The sequence below is a fragment of the Eurosta solidaginis genome, chromosome 2 (assembly GCF_040869045.1).
Source record: "Eurosta solidaginis isolate ZX-2024a chromosome 2, ASM4086904v1, whole genome shotgun sequence".
Taxonomy (NCBI): domain Eukaryota; kingdom Metazoa; phylum Arthropoda; class Insecta; order Diptera; family Tephritidae; genus Eurosta; species Eurosta solidaginis.
The window spans coordinates 255,666,471-255,690,249 of NC_090320.1; the positions used below are offsets into that span (position 1 = coordinate 255,666,471).

General features: G+C 38.0%; 2 protein-coding genes across 2 annotated transcripts in view; both read right to left on the bottom strand.

Annotated features, from left to right (window-relative positions):
- Positions 1–7,884, bottom strand: part of LOC137241840 (uncharacterized) — a 187,832-nt gene extending 179,948 nt beyond the window's left edge. Inside the window, 1 exon segment of the mRNA XM_067769221.1 lies at positions 5,055–7,884. Coding sequence (XP_067625322.1) covers positions 5,055–7,406 — 2,352 coding nt within the window. The 5' untranslated portion in view covers positions 7,407–7,884.
- A 9,327-nt stretch (positions 7,885–17,211) lies between these two features.
- LOC137241841 (cadherin-related tumor suppressor-like) overlaps positions 17,212–23,779 on the bottom strand; it is a 178,436-nt gene continuing 171,868 nt past the window's right edge. The window contains exon 10 of the mRNA XM_067769222.1: positions 17,212–23,726. Within this exon, the coding sequence (XP_067625323.1) occupies positions 20,960–23,726 (2,767 nt within the window). The 3' untranslated portion in view covers positions 17,212–20,959. The remainder of the gene's footprint in view (positions 23,727–23,779) is intronic.

The following is a 23,779-nucleotide window of genomic DNA, read 5'->3' on the forward strand; positions in this document are numbered from 1 at the left end:
AGTATAATAAGAATCAGGTAAAATAACAGTTGCAATAAATATTGAAAGTGCTATAAATTCTTTGTTTATTATTTTAGTATAATGGTTTCAAAACAACATTTTCTTGAATTTTTAAGTACTTTCGTTTGGTAAGGAAAAAAGGATACATTAGGGGGGGGGGGGTACAACTTTGTTAGCTGACCTAATCATGTGAAAACGAGTTCATAGCTTGGGCATTAAACGGAAATGTGAAGCTTCTCGAGGCCAAAATAATGACATATCAATTTTAAAAATCGGATGTCAAATAACCAAGTTACACCGAAAAAACCTTTTCGGCTGTATTTCGAAGGACCAAAAAAAAAAAAAAAACATTTTCCGAAACCCTCTAAACATAATCTTTAAATTAAGGCGGACCATAGCAACTTTTTTTTCGACCCAGTCTACTGTATATCTTTCTATCACCGGCTGAAGATGGCCGGCCATATGCGCCGCCATATTGAACATACTGTCAAAAGGCTGCCAAACCGAGAAAAAGTAGTCATCTTGAATATCCTGTCAGGCAGTTGATGCATGGATGGATGGGTGATATCTTATCACACTTGTTTTGTCCACAATGATATGCAGGTTTATTTTTTCAGTTTCACAAATTTATTTTTCACCACTCATACTATGCACTCCATTTCTGCCAGGGTCGTCGCCGCTAAGCGAACGTAAGTGCGTGCAACTGCAATACTACAGAATTCTTTAATATATATTTAACTATTTATTAAGAGTGTAGACGATGTTCGTAAATTTTCTAGTGAAAGTGACGGTCGCTGCGAAAACATTCGAAGAACTTTATGGCACAGAAAAAATTTATAGACTAAGTTAGTATGTGTGTATGTATATGCAACACGTTAAAGTGTAAATAAGTTCATATTTTAATAAGCAATAAGCGTGGTTTAATTTATTTTATTGCACAATAAACTGACGTCAAGTGCGATGTATTGATTGAGTTGCAGACAAGTAGATAACCTTTGAGTTCAGGCACAAGAATTTCGTGAATTGTAAATCAATAATATATACTAATTAAAGTATATATATAGATATGTATTTGAATTAAGTTTTTAAGGAATGTCCTCGGGTATTCCCAATACCGAAAGGAATCAAAATGAGAAACACAGGAAAAAAATTGTTAATAAAGAAACAAAGAAGGGATCTTTTCACCGTATTTTCCGGAAAATAGGAAAGTCTAAGAATGAAAAAGACAAGAGCAGCGGAATAAATGCGGAGATCCAGATACTTTCGCTATCCATAAGTCAATCATAGATAATTCACCAAGTCGGCGTTTTGTGATATCCTAGGATTGTAAATCCGAAACTAAACAAAAATTTCCAAGTATATTAAGAAGCAACGCACATTAAACAATGGGACACTGATCCCAAACTATTAATAATAGCTTGGTGAGCCCTATAATTTTAGAACGAACGCTAGCGATTGACTTCAAGTGGGAAGGATCTCGATACCATGCAATCGGTAGTGTCTTGCTTAGCTGACCCCAGGAGCATATCGACAGAAGCAGACTACTACTAGCCAGCGGAGATTCAAACTATCTTCACCTCACCACGTGCAGTTAAATTGCACCCATGCATAATAAAAGATATTCGGGACTGTTGACTGAGTTTTGGACCCAGGCTTTGTAAAATTTGTTGTTGTTGTTGTTGTAGCGATAAGGATACACCCCGAAGGCCTTGTCAAAACAGTTCGATGCAATCGCACACAATGTCTTGTAATTTCACACCAGTAGCGATTGCACCATGGTTAAGCGTGGGGCTTTAATAACCGCTTGGTTATCCGTGTAGATTTTTAATTTTCTAGGGGTAGCATAGGCAGCATGACGCAACTTTGGAAAAAAGCTCAGCCTTAATATCCTCGGAGATAAATCGCGCAAATTATCTTTTTCTTTACTTCCGCTATCGTCATAGTGCACCTTGACACTGTGGCTTATATCGAACCCCCTAAAGAATTCCCTATCCCCAGAAGAAATGACTGGGGTAAGCTTTTCAATGGGGGGGGGGGGGGGGGCAGTTGTAGACACTCAATGGCCTATCTTGCAAGAGATGAACACTAGTTGTTAAAAATGTTGTAGTGGCCGAAGTCAGAAAGCCCATAGTCCATATTAGCGATAAGCCGCAGTTAGCGTGCACGCACTATGCACCAGATCCCTGTTCAGCATGACATCCAATGTCAGGGTAGGTGTTATTCTGGGATTACCACTAATACTTACCAGTCCGTCCGTCCGTTCGTCTGTCTGTCTTTGACCACGATAACTTGAGTAAATTTTGAGGTCCCTTTAAGAAATTTGGAATTTGGGTTCCTGGGCACTCATCTCAGATCGCTATTTAAAATGAACGAAATCGGACTATAACCACGCCCACTTTTTCGATATCGAAAATTTCAAAAAACCGAAAAAGTGCGATAAATCATTACCAAAGACGGATAAAGCGATGCAACTTGGTAGGTGGGTTTACCTTATGACGCAGAATAGAAAATTAGTAAAATTTTGGAAAATGGGCCTGGCACCGCCCACTTTTAAAAGAAGGTAATTTAAAAGTTTTGCAAGCTGTAATTTGGCAGCCGTTGTGGGTATCATGATGAAATTTGGCCGGAACGTTATGCCTATTACTATATGTGTGCTAAATAAAAATTTGCAAAATCGGATGGCGAATACGCCAACTTTAAAAAAATTTTTAAAAGTCAAATTTTAACAAAAAATTTAATATCTTTACTGTATATATGCAAATTACGTCAACATTCATCTCCAGTAATTATATGGTGCAACAAAATACAAAAATAAAAGAAAATTTCAAAATGGGCGTAGCTCCGCCCTTTTTCATTTAATTTGTCTAGAGTACTTTGAATGCCATAAGTGAACAAAAATTTACCAATCCTTTTAAAAATTTGGTAAGGGCATAGCTTCATGAAGCCACACCCAGTTTTTATACACAGTCGACCATCTGTCCTTCCGCTCGGCCGTTAACACGATAACTTCAGCAAAAATTTATATATCTGTACTAAACTTAGTTCACGTACTTATCTGAACTCACTCTTTCTTGGTAATAAAAATGGGCGAAATCCGACTATGACCACGCCCACTTTTTCGATATCGAATTGGTTGGATTGGTTTTTTGACACAAAATATAACTTTAGAAAAATTTTGTAAAATGAGTGTGACACCTACCATATTAAGTTGAAGAAAATAAAAAAGTTCTGCAGGGAGAAATCAAAAGCCCTTGGAATCATGTCAGGAATACTGTTCGAAAATAAATTATCGGTACCCGACAAATGATGTTCTGGGTCACCCTGGTCCACATTTTGGTCGATATCTCCAAAACGCTTTCACATATACATCTAAGGGCCACTCGCTTTTAAAACCCTCATTAATACCTTTAATTTGATATCCATATCGTACAAACACATTCTAGAGTCACCCCTGGCCCACCCTAATGGCGATATCTCGAAAAGGCGTCCACCTATAGACCTAATGCCCACTCCCTATTAAAATGCTCAGTAACACCTTTCGTTTGATACCCATATCGTACAAACATTATAGAGTCACCCCTGGCCCACCCTAATGGCGGTATCTCGAAAAGGCACCCACCTATAGACCTAATGTCCACTCCCTCTTAAAATGCTCAGTAACACCTTTCGTTTGATACCCATATCGTACAAACATTCTAGAGTCACCCCTGGCCCACCCTAATGGCGATATCTCGAAAAGGCGTCCACCTATAGACCTAATGTCCACTCCGTCTTAAAATGCTCAGTAACACCTTTCGTTTCATACCCATATCGTACAAACATTCTAGAGTCACCCCTGGCCCACCTTAATGGCGATATCTCGAAAAGGCGTCCACCTATAGACCTAATGCCCACTCTCTCTTGAAATGCTCAGTAACACCTTTCGTTTGATACCCATATCGTACAAACATTCTAGAGTCACCTTTGGTCCACCTTTATGGCGATATCTCGAAAAGGCGTCCACCTATTGAACTAAGGATTACTCCCTTTTAAAATACTCATTAACACCTTTCATTTGATACCCATATTGTGCAAACACATTCTAGAGTCACTCTTGGTCCACCTTTATGGCGATTTCTCGAAAAAGCGTCCACCTATAGAACTATGTCCCACTCCGTTTTAAAATGCTCTTTAATACCTTCCATTTGATACCCATGTTATACAAACACATTCCACGGTTAACCTAAGTTCATTTTCCTACATGGTTATTCCCCCTTATTTTGTCTTCAAAGCTTTCAGCTGAGTATGTAATGTTCGGTTACACCCGAACTTAGCCTTCCTTACTTGTTACAACTGAAAGGAGAGCAGGTTCCGTACTTCGCGAAGAACTCTATTGGTGGTTGTTTTTGGTTTGCGTAAATTTTGTTCATGTTAGAGAACTTTGTAGTGTAGTCCAAGACCTTAGGAAACTTATTAAAAAATCGATCGCGAGATCAACTTTATGATTATTTCAAGTGGTCATAAGGCCGGTTGATCTTATGGCCATTTGAAGTGCTCATAACGTCGAATGATCTTTTCGCCGTTAACCTTATATCACCCCACCGATTTTCCAAATAACTCATACTGTGATAACGCAGCAGAAATTTCCACTCCATTTTCGCATCGACTTCAGTTTAGGGTATTCGTGCGCCACCCAGCGGAAGAATTTTCCAAACACACTGCATTGCCATCGGACTCGGTACTATGATCGAGGTAAAAGGCTCACCGAGAATTTACTTCAAATCGATTGTGGAATCCCAGCTTATCACGAATTGATTTGTATCTTGATCGCCGCGTCATCTAGCGGAATATTTTCCTATACGCCTTACATACCTTCCAGGTTTTGAACTATGTTCTTAATTTATAGTACCTATATAATGGCGAAGTTAATTTAAAACCAATCAGAGATAAGCAAAAATTGTCCAACTATATCTTTTCGAATTACATTTGAATTCGAATATAAACACGAAATTCCCAGCCAAATATTTGGCCTTAATGCAGGATAATCACGTGGCAACTTTTTGGCTTTTACTTACCCCAGAACGGAAATCCAAAATTGTATCATATTTTACAATATCCAATTCCTCCCACGTTTTCGGTGGCGTTGGTGATGGTGTTTGTGTGCATGGAGTTTGAGTTGCATGCGTAACCAACAAACCGCCCGAGTTTACGCCCACATCGTTACTGCTCGTGACATCCTTTGCTGCCTCCGCGTGACGTGCGCTACGTGTGCGCACGGGTGATAGATCACGTTGTAAGTTATGCATTACTTCAATTGGTTTATGTGGCACTTTCGGACTAACAATGCTATCTACAGGACTAATATTCAGACGCTTGAAATGTGTATGATGTGATAAAGTATTAACAGTGGAAGCAGGGCTAGTGGCGGCCGAATCATGCCGTTTGGGTGGCGACTGTGAAGATCCGGTATTGGATGAGTTTAAAGGACTGATAGTATTATCCAAGTTCATTGTTGGAGTAGCGGATGCTTGCGTATGCCTTTCAGTAGACTGCGCAGTTCTTGGACGTTGTGTTTGTGGTACGCTAATTGGCTCCGGCAGCGGTTTCGTATTATCATTAAATATTTCAACGCTCAATTCCATTCTTTTTGCCAAGTGCTCATCGGGCAGCGGACTATTTGTTGGGGTGGTGGATGGTGTGCTAATAATTGTTATTTCTGTTGTTGTTGTAGTTGTTGTAATAGTGTGCTGTATATTTGCTTTGCTTTCAAGACCACTGCCACCTTTACTTAAATCTCCACCGTCGGCATCAATAGCGTTTTGGTTGCCCGCCGGTGCATCAAAAAGTGTTGAGTGCACATTTACAGCGCTGTTGTTGTTTTTATTATTTGAAGAGTCACTGTCTGGTGTGCGCATTTTTACTAACTCACCGCCGAATGTAACGCGTTTCGGTGTACGCGATGGAGTTGATGGTGTTACTACGGTGTAATATTCTTCATTTTTGCTTTTATATGGTCTACGCGCTTCCTTCGTGTTTTTACACTTGGCTTGCACTTGGGGATCGTCATCAGAGTCGGAAAGCAAGCGCACTACAGCGCTTATTTCATGTGGCGAGCTGTGCGTTACACTTGGCAAGCGACCACATACGATTTCTTCGTTTTCAAAATTATTCGCATGAGAACTTTCCGACTTACGCGGACTTGAGTCCTTATTATCAAAAAAGTCCTCGTCTTTCGCTTCAAGTATGCGCATGGTAAGAGTGTCATTATTAATTTTAATTTCTGTCTCCATAATCACTTTACCTCTCGCTGCCTCTTCGAGCATTTGTTCTTCATCAGAAGAACGCCAACAACTTGGCACTGATTGTTTAGCTTGCACATGCCAACTACCTATCGCCTCGCCTCCACTACCATGACCGTGGCTACTGCGCGCGCTGCCATGCCCATTTACGCTACAGCTGCTTGTCTTCGCATCTATACCATAGACGTTGCAGAGCAACTCGAACTCTCTATAAGCTTCTTTTGACAAATACTCACGAAACTCATAGTCACCGACAAGTTCACGTAATTTTGAAAGCACTTTCAGCGTAATCTCCTGATGTGTAACCTGTCCCATTTTCTGTACCATCATCTCTATAGCTGTGCGCAGTATATAGTGCCGTTTGCTAGTGTGCAAAATGTATTGAACCAAAGCTGGTAAGGATAGCATAACACCGCATGTTAAGCGTCCACCAAAAGGTTCATTTGTTATCTTTTGATTAAGCCCAATATCGAGTATTTGCAATAAAATAGTTTCAGGCATTTCTGTCTCCGCTAAATATACACGCAGACAATCAAGCGCGCCTTTCCTCACAGTAGGCGCCTGATGTCCCAAATTCTCCACCAATGGCGGTATTAAAGGATCCATGTATGTATCTGCTTCATCGCGCATTACAACCAATACATCGACAAAAACGCGTAATGCATGCTGACGCACTTGCCATTCGGGATCGCGTAGACGCTCCAAAAACTCATCAAATATTTGTATCGCATAAACATCGTTAGGTAGCGTGCGCGTACCTAAGATATGCTCCCATAGGGGTGTTAATTGTATTGTTGTGTGTGGCGCCGAAGTATGCTGTGTGCGATGTAATGTGCCTGCGGAGCCGCTATTTTTGTTTTTTTGTGGTAGCACTGCAGACGCGCTGTGTTTGCGTCGGCTATTGGACGCGCCCGTTGTGCCACTATTACTAAATACGCTATGACCATTACTTTGCTGCATGACACGTGCTCTCGCACCACCTTCCAAATCTCTCCCTTCCGCGCGCTCGTCACGTTCAGTGGTTATGTCGCGCTGTTCTTCGCTGTCATTGTAATCATAGGCGGCGTTGCCGCCGATGCTATTATTATCCTTGCGCGCAAACATGCGGCGAAAGAACATATTATACATACACGCGCGCTTACACACATATACACTTTTACTAGTTGTCTAGCTTATTTTTTTTGTCAGCTTCTTTTATATTTGTAAGCGTCAATATTTTTGTTATAACTTTTTGTCACATTTTTCTCTTTAACTTTGCTATTTTCGCTTAGCGCGTTCTCATTGTACTAAATTTTCTAATTCTTATATTCTTTTGCTGCACTTTTTACTATCTTGCATATTCTTCTACGTTTACTTCCTTTACTTTACTAAATCACAGACACCGGTATGCAGCGCCACATTCATGCGTCACCTCACTGGTCACCGCCATTCTAAATCTAATTAAGCTTCGTCACGCACTTTTGCATCCGACTTTTCCCTTCATTCAAGTCGCACCAAATACATTGACCATTTAAGACGTCAAAAACTCACTCCCACAAACTTGCAAGTTTACTACTTCCTGTTGAGTCCATTTTAAGCACGTTTTTCTCTCACTTTTTTTTACTAATTTTTTACTTCCGTCGTTTTCCAAGAACACAATTTTCTTAGAGCGCTTTTATGCTGAAAAATACTTTCGACCGTTCGCCTTCGCTTGCAACTCGTGACTACGCGTTTTGCCGCTACGTTTTTAACTTTAGTACTCGTATTTGTGTGGCCAACTACTTACATAGATATAGTCCTGCTGTTCTAAGTGACCATTGAATATAAACAGGGTGTTTATTACACTATGGGTAACAGCTGATTGTTCTACCTGAGTAATACTGTATATAAATGTGTTATTAAAATTTCTAAATAACTAAATGTGGCTGGTTTGAAGGTGGTGAGTATTTCTTTTCTCATGGCATTATCTACAAAATAACTGTTGACTCTGTTTTAAGTCCCAAATAATCTCGTCGTTCCGCTATTATATTCCACAAAGCAGCTCTTCACCAAGTCAATAGGACCAAACTATCTTCGGACTGAACGCTGCTCCAGGTGGATGGTGTGCGTTGAGCGGTGGGAAATCCCTTGAGTTGTTGGATGCCATCACTCCCCTTGGAGAAAGTCAATTAGCTTGGGTCAATAACTCTTTTAAATCTTTAGGGCCGAATGTCATAATTTCTGAGCAATTTCAGAGACCGTTGGGGAATTCCTTAAGGTAGTTGGCTATTTCTATCATCTCATACAAAGACTTAGTACCTTTTAAAAAAACTGTGCTGGACACACTTCTTGGTACCGACGAATTTTAAACATTTTCCAAACCAGAGGTCATAGAAAAAAGATAAAGTCTTCTCTCGACAAGCGAATATCATTTCTAGGAGTCACTTGTTGCATTCATTTTGTTCTCTTGATTTTCATATGGGAACGATTTTCGGTCATTCTCAGTCAAATATGATTTGAATAAAAAGCTGTTTCGTAACGAAAAATGGCACTGAAGATGGCGCAACATCGAAACCGGTTTGCTTCTAAACCAATTTTGACAACCGATGACGGAAAAACGTTTCAATATACATTACTTCTCGTACCCGTCATATTATATGGTGCAGAAGAATGTACACTAACATCATCTAATGAAACGGCTCTAAGAGTGTTCGAAAAAGCGTTGGCGATGCCGGGTACCGAAGAAGATTAAATAATAAAACATACGAGCTTTATTCAGACAACAACATAGCTCAAAGAATTAAAACACAAAGCAAGAGCTTACAAATCGCTGCAAGGACCAGTTGAAAAACGATTTCAATTCCCATTGCCTGACCAATTGACGCCTTTTAACCCAAGGAAGAAGCGACTGGCGCGGTTCCTTTGACAGCCGAAACGTTTAAACAGTTTAACGCCCACTTAGTAAGTAAGATGCCATAGAAAGAATTCTACATACACTGTGAGCTTAATCGACTACTATGGAATTTATAAGCACCACTTAAGAATAAGGTGCGAATCGATGCAACAAAGCAGAGTTTTTTTTCTCCCTTCCTTTCGTTTGTTGTTGCAACCATGGATCCTCCAAAGGCTTTCAAGTGTTAATTATTTAAAGGGAGACATTTTTGACTATATTGAAACAAATTTTATGGCGGTTTGAATTAAGCGGACTAGCCGTCTACCTTAGTAAAACTGGGTTGGCTCTGTTCAAGAGAAGACAAAAGATTCTTGAATTCAAACCTCCTTCAGCTGGGAAAGAATTAGTGATGCGGACTAGATTAAGCAAACTGACATTATTTTTGTCTCAAAGATATCACAGAAGCTAAAAATTTAAGACAGAATTGGAAAGGCTGATTTGTACTGCTGTGGAGGAGAATTGAAAAGCGCTAGGAGCTCTCTATAAAGGTGTTACTTTCATTCTGTAATTGTGAAACTGTAAGACACTGCTAATTTATCTATTCATGGTAGTTGGAGTGTAAGCACTCCATGCCGGTTACCCTTATTATCCTGGGCAGTCCAAGTTGTGTGACTGTATGGAGGATGAGGATTTGATGGCGAATGCTAAGCTAAGCAACCTTTCTAAAGGCAAGACATAAAAATCTCGGTCGAGACGTATCCGAATACCCGGAGGAATTTCCAAGAACGATGTCTACCTTATCCGCAAGATCTACTTTATAATAGTTTCACCGTTATAACAAGAGGGCGGTATCTTAACTGAGCGGCGACACAGAACCTAACCTAGTAAGTGGACATGAATGTAAGGTTCCTTTTAATATATTATAAATTTTAGTCTTAACTTTATATACTTCGTGAATTCAATTTATTACTTCTTCAATAATTTTATTTAATTTTTTTATTTGTTAGATTTCAAAAATTTTCATTCTGTTGAAAATATTTATAAAATAAAAACATACATTTAGGCGTGTTACTTTAAATATAAAAGTTGTTTAAATATACTACAATGAACTCCTACTTAAGCTCAAGCAATGAAGTTTTTGTTCAAAAAATGCACGATCTCCTTACTATCTTGTCCGCTGGCGGGCTAGTGAAATCAGTCTACTTAGCATCGCGATACAATCCATGAACAGGGAATCGACACCGACTAAATTGATGTCTCTTTTTACAACAGCTGTCGATAACATCACTGAATGCCAGGGTAAACGTGTTTTGTGTAAATTTTATTGTTGTCTTTTTAGCTATTTAAAGGTTTTTATGAAGGGATATTATAAGGTACCGCTGCGCAATTCAGGATGAAACAGTCATCCTGTAGACGTCTAGGAAAGTACCTCAGTTTTAGTACAACTTCTTCCACTCTGGCTGAGATATAGAAGCAATGATTGAATAGTGGTTTGGTGGCCGCGTGTTTCATGATAGCCAGTTTGAATGCTAAGTTGAACAAAACACCTTCTGGTGCCACTACTGGTAAGTATTTATTATATGTAGTTCACGCTCCGGAATTTTGATTCTGTAGGTATCGTGAAACATCGGGCTATTTCAAAAAGTTAGCTAAGTTCTTGTACGTGAGGTCATTGAATGAGATTTAGTATCCATATCAAAATTCACGGTCATAGTCACGCCTTTATTTCATTTGAAAGGTGCATCATTGTACATATATTTTTTGGAAAAAAAACAACGCAAAGCCGATGTAAGCTGCCCTCGTAGGCTAACGGATTATGAACTTACTCACCACTAACTAAATTCTTACCTCAATGTAAGGAACATTCATACTTACATTTTTCTTTTTTACGTTTCCATGGTTTCCTGCTTGTTTATGTTGCTTCCAAGCAAACCAATAAATTGAAACCTTTCATACTTTTAATCACTTTTTACACATCACATAAAATATATTTAAAAGTGGATTTTTCAATTAGAAAGCGATTTTGAATATGAGCATGCGAGCTGTACTTTGTTTTGTTTTCGTTCAACGCCTATAAGTATGCATGTACATCTTACGACAATAACTTACGGTATAATCAGTTTGCCGACTGCAGAAGTTTAGTAGCTACGAAACTCACCGAGCTTCCACGTTAACCTTTGACGGCACCACGAAATATGGGCATGATATCATCACCAGCATTATTCTTATAATTTAATCTCTTATTTAATTTTCAGGAACACCTAAACACGTCCGAGACAGGAATAAAGTGCTTAAACGGAGTATAATAACGAGAACCGATGGTTGTGAGTATGGTTTTAGCTAAAACAATTAGTAAGCGTGTGAAACCAATCCTGCGAGAACTAATTCGATGAGAAATTTTGCGTTATCTCAGAAATAAAGAATGATGCTTAGAGTTATCGTGATACAAAAAGTAAATAGCAACTATTCATAGGAAGAGGAAGTCTGAGGGCTTCATGCTTGGAATTTCGGAGGATAAAGGATGATTTCAATACTGGAACGAACTCCTGTTATGTAAATATTGATAATTTGCGGGAGGTGATGATGAACCCTTATACTCTAATTTCTGATTATAGAAAGTAAGTTTTTTCTTACGAATATTTGGATACTGCAATATCCCCGCTGAATACTTAAGCATATATATATGACGCAATATCCACCTAGCTGTCCAAACGTGGTTATAAACTGTTGATACAAGCCCATACCTTCAGTATGAAACTTGAGTGTGCTTCATGGAATTCATAAGCCATCCTGTTCCCCAGTCCCGAAGAATACCCATGAGTAGAGCGTCCACACCCACGAACTTCCTTTGTCGTCTTCCAGTGCATTATCAACGTTGCCTTTCATAGTGCACAAAAATGAGCTGGGATAGCTGCAGACAGCTATGCCGGAATTTAAGTCCCTTGAAAAACTGCTACGTTTAATAAACCTGAGTCGATTTGTATGGACGAAAGTTAACCGTTATCGCGCCAGCGATTTTTCGATTTGTTGTAAAAACGTTGGCGATAACAGTTTTTTGAAAAAAAAAAAATTTAATTTTTGAGTTTTGGGGAGTATTTTGGTTGAAAAATTCACCCTTTCGCCATTTTTTTTCTCGCAGGCTCGCAAATTATTTTTTGTTGGGTATGCGTAGTGGAACTTTTTCTCCTGAGCCCAAATACTATCGAAAAATCGATGGCGCGATATTGGTTAATAAATGGACCCAGTCTATGAGATTAGATGACACTTTCCTTAATTTGAAGATGTAGAAGATATTCTGGCTAGGTAAAGCCACTAGAAAACAATATATTAAAAGAGCGTTCAGTTTCTGGCGTATGACATTGGCTTTATCAGGCGTGCTGTAAGTTCTGTTTTCGTTGCATTTTATAAAGTGACACAGATATGTGGCTGATGGCGAAGATGGCAAAGGCAGAAAACTTGCTATAATGAAAATCACGAGCGTTAGGCATGAAATAAGGAGCCAGGCTAAGGACGCGTCTATATTAGAGCTTATAAGCTAACTGTGGATGAAAAGTCGAAAACTCTTAATACTCGAGTGAAGTTGAGAGATAAACATCCATTTCGGTAGTAATTGTGTTCTCAAGAAGTATTATAATTATATAATTGTATGCTATTGCAGAGTATAAGTGAGGTTCAGGCAGAATGTAAACCGAATCTAATACCGTTGTGTGGCTGACACAATTTTTTGTTGGCTGTTAAGAGTGTAGTTTACCTGGAGGTCAATACAGCTCAAGCACGGTGGGGTATTTGATCAATCTAGCTGGCCAAAAGTCGATTTTTCAAAATATTCCAATTTTTTTTTAATATACTCCCTGGCGTTCCTAGATGTCCACTCAATAGTTAACATACCCCAAAACACATCTGCAACGTCAACGGAGCTAACCGCGCAAATCTAAAATTGTATAAAAATTGTGTGCAATTTGATGTATTTTTAGATTAAAAAGCAATATACCCTTCTAACCTAGATACTTGTTCACTTGTTTAGCCTTAATTAAATCTAGTTACATTATCCTTAAAGACAGATAAATGTGTTTTTAATTCATATGCTAGATTTTTAAATCGCATATTTTAACTGAGTTATTCTACTTATAATAGTAATAGTTTTCAATATTAAATCTTTTAAAAACCTTGCAAACAAAAAGATATATCTTTTTTTCGTGGCATATGATGTCAGTAATTTTTTGGCATACATAAGCTTATGTTTGTTTCAAAGTTTAATAACAAAAACGGCTGCGCATACCCGCGATCTTTTGAGTGGTGATTAATTTTGTAAGAGACTGATACCTTTATTGGCAAAAGTTGGCAACCTTGTGAAAACATTCTCAGTGGCAGCACCTAGGTAAAAGGTCTTAAAATGTACTACTATATCGATGTCCAAATTTGATTCAAATCGGTTAAGCCGTTTCGGAGATGGATCCACTACCACTACAAGGAAATATAAAAAAAGAAGGTGAGGTGGCAACCCTAAGTGGTAACACTTCTTAAAAAGACCAATGGAAATGCGGAGTAAAATACTTTTCGTATGATACCCATATTGATGCAATGCCAAAAAAAATTACCCTGGGTCCATCCGAAACCGGGGGCCCGATCCATAGTAATTCTGCGCGTACATTGCATTTGCTGTTAAATATTTCCTTTCATAACAATGAAATTAGATAACCACTTTTTGAACAGAAATAACAGCTGTTTTAATTTTATCCTGCTAGATTGATCAAATACACCACCGTGCCACGGTCACCACCGAACCTGACACCGCTTCGTACATTTATAGCAACGTCTTTGAATTGGGGAACCATCTCTTACCGAATAGCAAATTCTAATGAAGCCACTCATTACTTATGCTTGGTTTTCACTAGGATAAATTTGGCCAAAACCTTGGCAATATCAATAAATAAAATAATTTAAAAAAAATCTTAAGTTAAACGGTTTTATTGAAAACAATACTTACATGAAGTAATAATAATACGAAAAGCTGGAAATAATTAGTTAGGTTATAGGTACTAGTCATCACACTCCTTATCAATCTATGTTGTTGATCAGACAAATAAATAAAAGCGTTGGGCGCGTGAAATTTCTAAAAAGGTTAGGCGCAGCATAACCTAATTAAGGTTCAGTTGGTTTTACTTATGACTATCAATAGAAATAAAAACAACATTTTTTTTATTATTTTATTTTCAAGTTTTTAGTCTTTATTTAATTGCCTATTATTTCTCATTCTATTTAGTTCATTTAGTGACTCATTATTACAGGGACACTTTCCTGACAATTTGTTACTATCTAAGTCCTCAATACATAATCCTTCCAAAGACTTTACTCGACTCTGCGCCACGTATGCTTGTCCCTCCTCCAACTCCAAAATATTTTGATGTCACTTCTACCGGACTGTATGCAATATTTGTTCCAAATATGAGCCAAATCGGGCATCATAGGTCGGTTTCTATTCATGTATGTATTATGTGTTCCAAATATGGACCAAATCAAATCGGACCACAAATACTATTTTTGTGAATATCTCGATCCTTGCGCCACCCAGCGGCGATTTTTTTTGATAGGTCGCTTTCTATTATTGTATGTATTATGTGTTCCAAGCATGAGCCAAATCGGACCACAAATAAGATTTTTGTGATCCTTGCGCCACCTAGCGGCGATTTTTTTTCATAAGTCGCTTTTTATTCTTGCATGTATTATGTGTTCTATATATGAGCCAAATCAGACAACAAATACGATTTTTGTGAATATCTCGATCCATGCGCCACCTAGCGGCGATTTTTTTCACAGGTCGATTTCTATTCTTGCATGTATTATGTGTTCCAAATATGAGCCAAATCGGACCACAAATGCGAATTTTGCGAATATCTCGATCCTTGCGCCACCTAGCGGCGCTTTTTTTCTTATTATTTCATTGTCATCGGGTTCTGAACTACATTCCAAGTTTCAGGCTTGTAGCTTATCGGGAAGTTACTTAAATTTTAATTACAAGATTCGTTCACAACGGCCGTGCGGCCTGTCAACTCAAGCTAAATAAAACCGTTTAGAAAAAGGCCTCTCATACAACGTCAAATGCGTTTAATGTCCGTTTTAAATACAAAGTGACAATCAAATTGAGCAACAAACGGCTATTGACTAACGGTATGACATATTTGACATTGAAATTTTTTTGCTAAAATGTTGGCAATTTATTTACGTTTGCCAAAAGTCGCCCCATCATTAAATTATGCCAAAACATGTGAAACAACAAGAATTAATGAAAGGGGTTGTGAAATAAATGAACTCAAATTTTTATTGTGGGTATAGAACAGGTGTTGCTTTATCGACTTCGAGTCGATAATGTGACATAATTTTTAACATTATCCATTTTGACCTAATGCAAACCAAACATTAGACTGCCAGAAGGAACAAGGTGGTGTACTTCTCCTTGCAGAGTATCTTTTCGGTACTCAACCTAAGAACGCTATCTTGCGCCCACTTTTTATTTTACCATCTATCTATGCTTTCACCGATAAATGCAACATTAGCGTTAATAATAGCTAGATTAAAATTTGCGTACTGCCAGAGACGTAAAGCTATAGGGAATCGCCAACAACGGGCAGCAATAAAAATTGTCAAACATTACCTAGTTGAAGATTAGCAAAAAACGCGGTGTTTTCATTAAAAGTTCACAAACAGGTTATTGAAAATGTTAAAAAATTGTTAAATTGTGATTACTATATCACAATAAAGGTTTTCTGGCGTTGGAATTGACTAAATTCATGCCACGTTTCTCCAATGGTGAATTACCTATCCGCGATATGATGGTTTACTGTTTCCCTTTATTCGTTTGCTAATCGTGCCTGTAGTTCCGCCAAAGGCAAATTTCGTAAAGTTCGTCCAAAATCGAAAGACCGTCACTTGACGTATCAACATTTTGCCATAAAAGGCCTTGTTCGTTATGAAATCTGCAAAGTTTTACAATTGGTTTCAAAAGAAGCGCTCGAAACATCCCTACATTTATGAATCACGTGTAAATGCGTATGAGTATGAATAAAAAACCACAAACTGTACTTTTGATTGTTCTGAGAGAAGCCAAATTTGTATCTGCTTTTTGACTGCACGAGTCTTGTGGCCACTGTTATAGTTCAACTACGTCTGAAATTTGGAGTATAAAACCGTACTTTGAAGAGCTTACAATCTAGAAAAACTTCTTGATTCCCATTAAGTTTTCTCTTAATAGGATCCTATGAGGCTACTTCTAACTGAAATATTTTTTTCACGTCATATTGTTATCGATATTTTATGTGTCGTATATTACTTTTTCGATACTATCAAATACTCAATAGCGGTTTTTTTTTACACGCGTATACGTTTACGTTTGCGCGTAAGAAAAAACGCTTATCCTCGCTTAGATAATGCTTAGGAGAGTCATCTAGCGGCAGTGATTCAATAACTAGCTACAGAACAGGGTGTACCTAAAATCGGAGACACAAACCTCTGGTGGTTCATAATGTATAACATATAGCTGAATCAGTTGCGATGAATTGTGGACACACACCATTTTAAGAGGTGATACATAGAACTAGTGTAGAGGTGAAACATACACACATATTTCAGTTACATCTGAGTATAATGCGTATTGAAATTTAGGAGTACTAATTTTATGCGTAGCAATTTCGGAGGTGTATTTAAAGTTTGCCAATCATATCGGTACTTTGCATTCGATATTGTGTTTCTACTACGCTTAGCTCAATTGCCAATACGATTCAGTTTTCTTCTTAGAAAAAAGAAAATAAATCTTGTTTTTTATTATTCATTAAAATTTATTTGTTTACTAAAATTTGTTCGTTTTAATTCACTTATAGTAATAAATATGGAAGATGTTAAGTGTATAGCTTAATTTGGCATCAAGAATTTGCCTAAAATTTACATATAGATGAAAAATATAAACAAAAAAATGTCTGCGTTCGACTTTTTATAATTAAACTAAAATTTATTTATATAGATTTATATATCAATTAAGAAGGTTTATAATTTTCAAGAAATTTCTAAAGCCTATATTTTAGATCTGTCTTTTAGCATTTGTATTACTTTTATACCCAACTTTTATTTAATTTTTATTTAGTAAAATTTATTAATTTTGTTTTTTGTTAGATTTAATAAATTTTTTTTACATACATACATTTTCATTTCTTTTATTTTAATATAAACTAATTATTTTATTCATAAATTAATGCAAATCTTATGGCAAGATTTTTAATTTAAATACAAATTTTTTAAATTAAATAAAACCTAAATTTTTAATGTATTTGAATTAAATATTTTAAATTATTTTTAATATAGCACACACAACTGAATTTAAATATTATTTCGAGTACTTAAATTATAATTTTTTATGTTAAATATTACATGTAATTTGTTAGCTAAATTTATAATTAACTAAATAGTTAACTAATTTTATTTATATTTAACTTGCCCAGTGTTTGGCGTTTAGTGTGGCCAAACAGTTTTCAGATTTTGTTAATGATAGACAGCAACCTTGATACAAGGCGATATAACGCAATTTGAACTTAACTTAAAACCTATGAAATGTACATGGAAATTTTTATATAATTTTTATATAATTTTTATATATACCTATCTATGTTATTTGAATATAAGAAGTGTGGTCTTAACTACTTCGCTTATCTAAATTATGAACTACTTGAGCATTAGCTTATGCTTAAAATTAAATTCTTACCAATATTTGGCAGTAGGAGTAGGAGATAAATATATAATGAAAAGCTACTTAAAATAAATTACGTACAAAACGCATAGTTGGGCAATTGAATGAAAGCCAAAAGAAATTAAAATACAAGTTTTCCAACATTTTTTCCATATAGAGATGCCAATCATGCGATAATTGTTAGGCTGAGATTTCGCGATTTTGCATTTTACTGTAATTGCATTAACTAAAACCAGACTGAACCAGAATAAATGCTTTAAGCTGCATTTTATTGGATTATAATTTCAAACAACCAACAGTGGGTCTTAACGGTAGTCCCATATCGAAGACATTGGCGTAACTCTTAATTCCGACTCTCAAAATCTCGGCAAGAAATAGTCCCGAAATTTTGGGTCCATATCTTGTTTTTTCGAGAAGACATATGGTCGAGATTTGGGCATGTCTAGATTATTTATTTTAGAATACTGTCTTTCGGGAAGGTATAATTCAAGACTATGTTATAAACCCTATAGTTGTAGAGTACAAAATATTTCGTAGAAAGCAGTTGAAATGTCTTTTGATTTTCTTTTTAAACACGCTTATATTAGTTTCACTTGTATGTATGCTGATTTGTAGCTCTCTAGGCTATGCGCGCATAGGAAAGTTAAACCCATTCAGCGGCAATTATTGAAGACTCGCAGCACTGGTTAAATAACTGCTACAAAATGAGTTGTGGTTAATAGTGGAGACACGAATCTCTGTGCTACGGTGCTATCAACATCTAATATCTAAGTGGATTGTAGATACTAAAATGGCACCATATTTGCGTGTTTTTTAGTTTTTTTAATAATTTATAAATTTTATAATTTGGGTTACAAAGCCACGAGGCGATGACAAAAGTGTCATCCTGACACCCAAAGTTTAATCGAGATAGCCCTTAATTATTCAAAAATGTATCCGAAATGATCCCAGTAATAATCTCTTATGTTTTCCAACTCATTTCGAAACTGTCACAAAGCAATCATAAAATCGTGTCAAATATGGTCACAGAATGATTCCAAAAATATAGAAAAATAGATACGAAATAAAACCTGACGTTATGACAATTACTGATAATGAAATGGTCATGAAACATAATTAACTCCGAAATTGACCGTAAACTACCCCGTCAACAATTTTGAGGTGTATCGAAAGTTATTCCGTATTGCATTTTAAAGTATATGGTTCGGATCCAAAAAAAATAAGCTTGCCATTGTTCCAAAAAGAGTTTCCAAAGTATTTCAATTCATCTCAAAATTTTTCCAGAGATGAACTAGACAATGCTTTTTGAAATGATGACAAATCAGATCCAAAATTAACATGAAGTGATGCTAAAGCATGATCCCCAAAATATATGAAATGAACCCGCAATAACACCTAACGTTAGGCTAATTGCTAGGGATTATTCCGTTTATAATCCCGGAAAAAACACGGATAATGAAATGATGTTGAAGTGCACCAGTATCGTTTCCTAAATGACAGCATATCGACAACAACATGGAAGAGTTTCGGAAATCATCCTGAAATCGTGAAATCGTCCTAAATGACTTAAACAAAAAACAAAAGCAAATTAAATAAATTATAAGTTAAAAATTGCTTCAAATAAATGTTCCATACGTTTAAAAACGCATACAAAAAAACAAAAGCTTCAGATTGTTTTAAAAATAACCTCCAAGGTATTCCAAATAATCTCGAACCTGTTAAAAAGAACAGTTATAGAAATGATGTCAGATCAGAGCTAAAACTAACCTAATGGTTTCTAGGTAATCCAAAATGTATCCGAAGACGTGCCGAAATTAACCCGGAAATAATTTAAAATGTATTCCAAATCAACTAAAAACTATCCCGATGAGATCATAAATTGGTTCCGAAAAAGGCTACCGCAAAGTTCCAGAACATACGAAGTGGCCCGAAATAAAATCTTACATTATGCCAAATACTTGAGGCAAGAATTATAGTTTTGGAAGAAACACTATTTTATCGAGCTACTGCATAATATAGAAACTGTACCAAAGCGATTCCACATTTTTAGTGCAACGTGACGTGAAAGAGCATCCGAACATAGTGCCAAAATTACTTTGAAAATAATGCAGAAGTGATACTGAAGTTATTTCCTTGCTTCCAAAACCATGCGATCTGGTGAACTTGATATTGCTCCAAATGTTCTTGAAACTGTCTCAAAACTATTCTGGGTCCCAAAAATATACAATACGAATACTACATAAAACGCACTTTTGCCCCGAACAGCCACAAGTAGTTTTTGAAAATTAAAACTAAACACACAATTAGTAAAACACATGTGTATCTCATTAATATAATTTTATTACAGCGACAACAATAAATCGCAGCGACAACTTCGAATAAGGCGCCATTATTGACTGACAGTGACAATAAGCGAGAATATAGGAACCACGTTGATCAATCACATATCTAATCGCAGCTCCCATCACTAACTACAGGAGCTTTAAGCTGCGATGAAATTAACTAATTATACCGAAATTTGTTCTGCGGCTAAGTAGCACTCAGTTGAGAGCAAGAGCTTGCAGTATCGTACCAAATCTGGCAGAAGAGAGCAGCTGGTTGCTCTGTTGTAAGGAAAAATGTGAAGAGAGCAGTGTGACATGGTGAAAGTGATTGGGATTATTTGTAACTGTGATGTGAAAATAATTAAGATCATATCGATGACTTATCACTGTTCAGTCTCAGTGACGAATAAAAATACATACTGCAATTAGCCCCAAAAGAGCACGATTGACATCACAAATTTTAAGATATTCTTTCGATTCAAAAATGCACTATTGGAATGAGTTTACAAACTAAAATTGTTAGTTACAGTGACACAGATATTGCATTCAGTCGTACTAAATAAATATAATAAATGCATTTCGCACTTCAAAGTCCTTGTGAATGGCAGGAATTGAATGTCAATAAGTTTAAAATCAAAATAAGCTTACCATTAACAAAAAAATTATTAAAGCTAGATAAATACACTAAATCACGTATTTAGCTTTTTCATTACAGCAGCACCGCAACTCAAGTTCCAAAATGCTCAACATTCTTCTCACCGCCCTCCATTAACTATACATATTCCTCCGAGTTTTTTGGCGCATTACCCGGCATACAAAGTGTTGATTGTAGTTGTTGTTGTTCGCCCACTGCATCGGGTAATTCGGTTATATCTTTAATAACACCCATCAAACTTTCAAAGTTGGGACCCCAATTCAATAAATAATTCCAGCCCAAACTTGGTTGCGATGGTGAACCTGGGCCATTCAATTGACGATAGATACCACCCATGCGCGTAGAAATATCATCATCGCTAGCGACTAGAGTGCTGAGTGAACCACGAAAGGACGAATCAAAGCCATCGTAAGAGTGTGGTGGCATTGGTGGCACTTTACCCATACTTGGTCCAACACCATCACCGCTTAGTGCACGCCCTACAGCGCTGCGATCTGGATGGTCATCTGTCACAGCTTTGCTTGTGGGATATTTAGCATCACCATTTAAACTATTATTGTCATATTCGATTTCAGAGCATGTAAAACTATCATTACCGCTCTCATCTGTCGAACTCGAACTATGCGCATCGACATCGGCATTATGAAGACCACCACCGAGCGCTAAATGATGTGCACCACCAGGTACGCGTGGCGCCTCACTACTCGAAGAGACTGCATCGAGTGTGGATACTAGACTGGAAGTACGCGGACGCACATTCAAACGTTCAATCTCCTCGGCGGTGAGACCGATGGGCGCCTGAGCAGTTGATTGCGCAGACACGCCAACTGGTTTTTGACGACTCGCACTCGAACTTTGGCCCGAGAGTTGCGACATTACTGGACTATTTAAACTACGTTCGCTGTTGCTGTGCAACGCATCTTTACCAACACCACCCGAGCTGGAAGTTGTAGCAAGTAGAGCACTCTGTAGAGGTTTACCCGAGATATCATGTAGCGTTAGTATACGCGGTTGCTGCGAGCTCAATTCGGAGCTCGGTGAGAGACGCGCCAATGGCGTACTTTGATGTTGGCGCGGTGTACTCGTTGGTGGTGGTGGTTGACTAGCTTGTGGTGGTACGCGCGATACAAAGGGACCACCCACACCAACGCCATGACGTGGTGAATGTCTGTGCTGTTGTTGTGTTGCAGTTGCTTGATGCTTGTGATGTGTATAGGAAGCGACGGGTGGCGGTGTCGCTTTGTATTTGCGTACACCACCAGCCTCGCGATAACCTTTGTAATGATAAACGATATCAATATCTGAAGGCGCTATAGAGCTTGCATTCTCTAAATCATAATGTTCTGGATACTCCGAACCCATATCCACAGAGCTAACATGATCATGTGGATGATGCGCTTGGCTAGGTGGTGGGATTGGTGGATGATGCTCGTCGCGCAGTGGTGGACTTTTGCTGACAACCTCGCGCTCAATAATATCTGGTCGCTGTGGACGTTGTTGTTGATGCTCGTTGGAGTTGATTTCGCGCTCTTTGAATTTCTTTGATATCAATTCCGGACCGACCATATGATGACCGCCTACACCGCGTATTAGATCACCACTCTCCACATGATAACTCACCGCACCGTCTCCTGCATGCACACCACGACCACGCGATAATACGTGATCTGCCTGATTTTGTGATGAAGCGGTGGCTGGGTTGTGTTTAATCTTGAAACCGGGCACGCCACAACTCAAACTGCCAATCTTCTCTTGCTTCCCGCGGAACCGGTATATAATATATGAACCCATAATAGCAACAACAAGTATAACAAAGAAAACGATGACTAGCGTGATGCCGATGCTTACAGGATCAGATGCTTGTGCAGCGCCAATACCCAAATCGCCGGTGCAGCCGAAAACGACCTTGCCGCGTGTGATCACTTCGCTGAAGATGCTCCCAGAGCCATTGAAGGGCTGAACTTCGCTGTTGATTGTGAAATTTGCCAAGCAGCCTTCATAGCTTACGGCTGCCATGTCTTGTGGTAAGTATGCGCGTCGAACGCCGCCTATCGAGAGTAAAGTAAGATAGGGATCCAGAAAATCATGCACGCCTGCTGTGTCGAGCTCTTCACCTACACTCCGACCATCTATGTGCAAGCGCAATATGCGCTGCGATGTGTACAGTGTAAGATTATGCCATTTTCCATCGTTCAGGTTCTCCGGCTCATGTATAGTCATGTTGATCACCGTATTCTGTCGTGAGTAATACACTAACTTGCCCGCTTTCAATTCTACCGCCGTATATTGTTTATTTGTGGCAGCGTAGAGGACGAGACCATCTTCCTTGTAAGTGCGAAAAAGTAGACTAACGGTTTTTGGCAGATCGATAATTTGCGCCAACGCTGTAATATTATCATTACTAACACTAAAGCGTCTACGACGCGCTACATCATATGACCAAATATTGCTAGCAGCATATAAATTATCTAAAAGCTGCATGCGACGATGTTTTTCTGATATTTGAAACTCTACAAAGGCGCCATCGGTTAAAGTGATCGGTTCCAAAGAGTTGAAACAGTCAGGTGAAAGTAATTGGCCACCACATTGACATACTGACGAAAGCCAACGATCCATACAAGTACCATAAGCACCACAAAGTGATAGCGCCGGATCGCTGGGTAAACTTTGCTGACAAGAACCAGCGTCCGTCTTGCGATTGCAGGTAGGAAACACGTCACGTTGCTTTAGCGGATTAGACATATTAAGCGCGCGCCCATTTAGCGAAACGCTATGCACACAGCCAACAAAATCATCTGTGTGTATTTGTCCCGGACGCTCGAGCACTGGATCTGCAGCAGCAAGACCACCAATGAGTAAAGGTTGCTTGTTGAAGTTTAAAGTGCTGTGTGTGGAGAGACAAGACAAAATAAGATATAAGTAAGTATTAAATCCAAA